This window comes from Buceros rhinoceros, unplaced genomic scaffold (assembly GCF_000710305.1).
Source record: "Buceros rhinoceros silvestris isolate BGI_N320 unplaced genomic scaffold, ASM71030v1 scaffold9816, whole genome shotgun sequence".
Taxonomy (NCBI): domain Eukaryota; kingdom Metazoa; phylum Chordata; class Aves; order Bucerotiformes; family Bucerotidae; genus Buceros; species Buceros rhinoceros.
The window spans coordinates 434-1,852 of record NW_010419415.1 but is presented as its reverse complement, the minus strand read 5'-3'; the positions used below and the strand labels follow the sequence as shown (position 1 = coordinate 1,852).

Genomic DNA, 1,419 nt, shown 5'->3' with positions numbered 1-1,419 from the left:
AGGTCTCTTCTAACCAAAACAATTCTGTGATAAGGACACGATCCTAAACCACTCTCTCTCTCTAGACATCTCCCCAAATTTCTAAATTCTTCCAACACGGTTTAGCCCAAAGCACCAGCACTCGCAGGAGGTGTGAAGTGCAGGCTGGACTCAGCCCAGGCCCATCCCATCGGATCTCCTCCCCTGGCAGCGCTCCTCCAGCTGCATTTGGATGCAATGAACCAGAGTTCAATCCAGAACTCACCGCTTAAAGCTGAGACACCAGAAAAGAGGCTGGAACCCTTGGTAAAGGGTTTGGATGAATCCTAAATGCCGGGGCGGTATAAAAATCACAGCTAATCCACAAGCAAATCTAAACACATCGCTTGAATCCAGACAGCTACAGCAAAACAACTTCCAGCTTCCTCTCAAATTCTCTTGTAGATTGTGGCTTGAGCACAAAATCGTGTCTCTGCCCTCAGCAACACGACGAACACAGTAATAAAGGCAGTAAGACTCCCACCACGTTCGTCTGGTGAAGACGTTGCTTTGAAGCACCCATAAATATCTCCAAATCTCTGCCCGTCGCTTCCTCACTCGAAATCACCACATCTCCATAAAAAGGACTCACGGGACTTTCTCGTTTAGTCTGATTATCTCACCAAATTATCTGAAACGCCGTTTCCTCCGAGTTATTCAACGTGACATTTGCCGAGTGCTTTGAACTCCTTCCAGGAAACTCACTCAAGCAGCAACAGGAGAAGGATCCGCGGCGCAGCGGCACTTTAATCGCCTCAGCTGCGATATTTAATCGCATATTTGCTCCGTTTTCGCGCCGACCCTGCTCACCTGGCCATCTGCTTATAGGCTTCCTCTGCCACCGCGAAGATGTGAGGGTCCATGTCCCCCACGTTTTGGCCGCTGTAGGCGTAGATGACATCTTGCTCGTAGATTGGCAGCTGCTCGTATGGGTTGATGGCAACGAGGACAATACCTAAGAAGAGACAAATGGGCAGAGGGGTTACAGACCACGCAGAGAGTTAATACTTCAGGATTTCCAGGGCTTGCATCAGCTGTTTCGATCGATTTTTTTTTTTAAAGATGATTCTTGGAGGGGAAGAAAAAACGGTGAGAAGGGAATGGGGGAGGACTCCTTATCTCAGCATCTCCTTAGAGATTTTCCCCTGGCTTGAATTCTAAGTAAAAGCTCATAACAAAGAACAAGCTCAACTCAAAAATGAAATGCGTAAGTCACGGGAAAGGAATGCCAGAGCCTGCATTAAAGGTTGAACATCTCTCTCCAGTGCCTGCCCGGAAGAAGCGCTGAGCCCAGGAATTAATGAGAGGCAAAGCCACGCACGGTGCTCCCTGCGTGCTCGAGGGAGCCGGTCTGCACCCTGCAAAACTGAAGCGCTCACAGGTTCCGCCTCCAAAGTACCC

General features: G+C 49.1%; 1 protein-coding gene across 1 annotated transcript in view; it reads right to left on the bottom strand.

Annotated features, from left to right (window-relative positions):
* The window catches only part of LOC104495872 (unconventional myosin-Vb-like), a gene marked incomplete at both ends in the record, with an annotated part of 25,260 nt that extends 24,287 nt beyond the window's left edge, over positions 1-973 (bottom strand). Inside the window, one exon of the mRNA XM_010138909.1 lies at positions 829-973. Within this exon, the coding sequence (XP_010137211.1) occupies positions 829-973 (145 nt within the window). The remainder of the gene's footprint in view (positions 1-828) is intronic.
* Between the last annotated feature and the right edge of the window lie 446 nt (positions 974-1,419).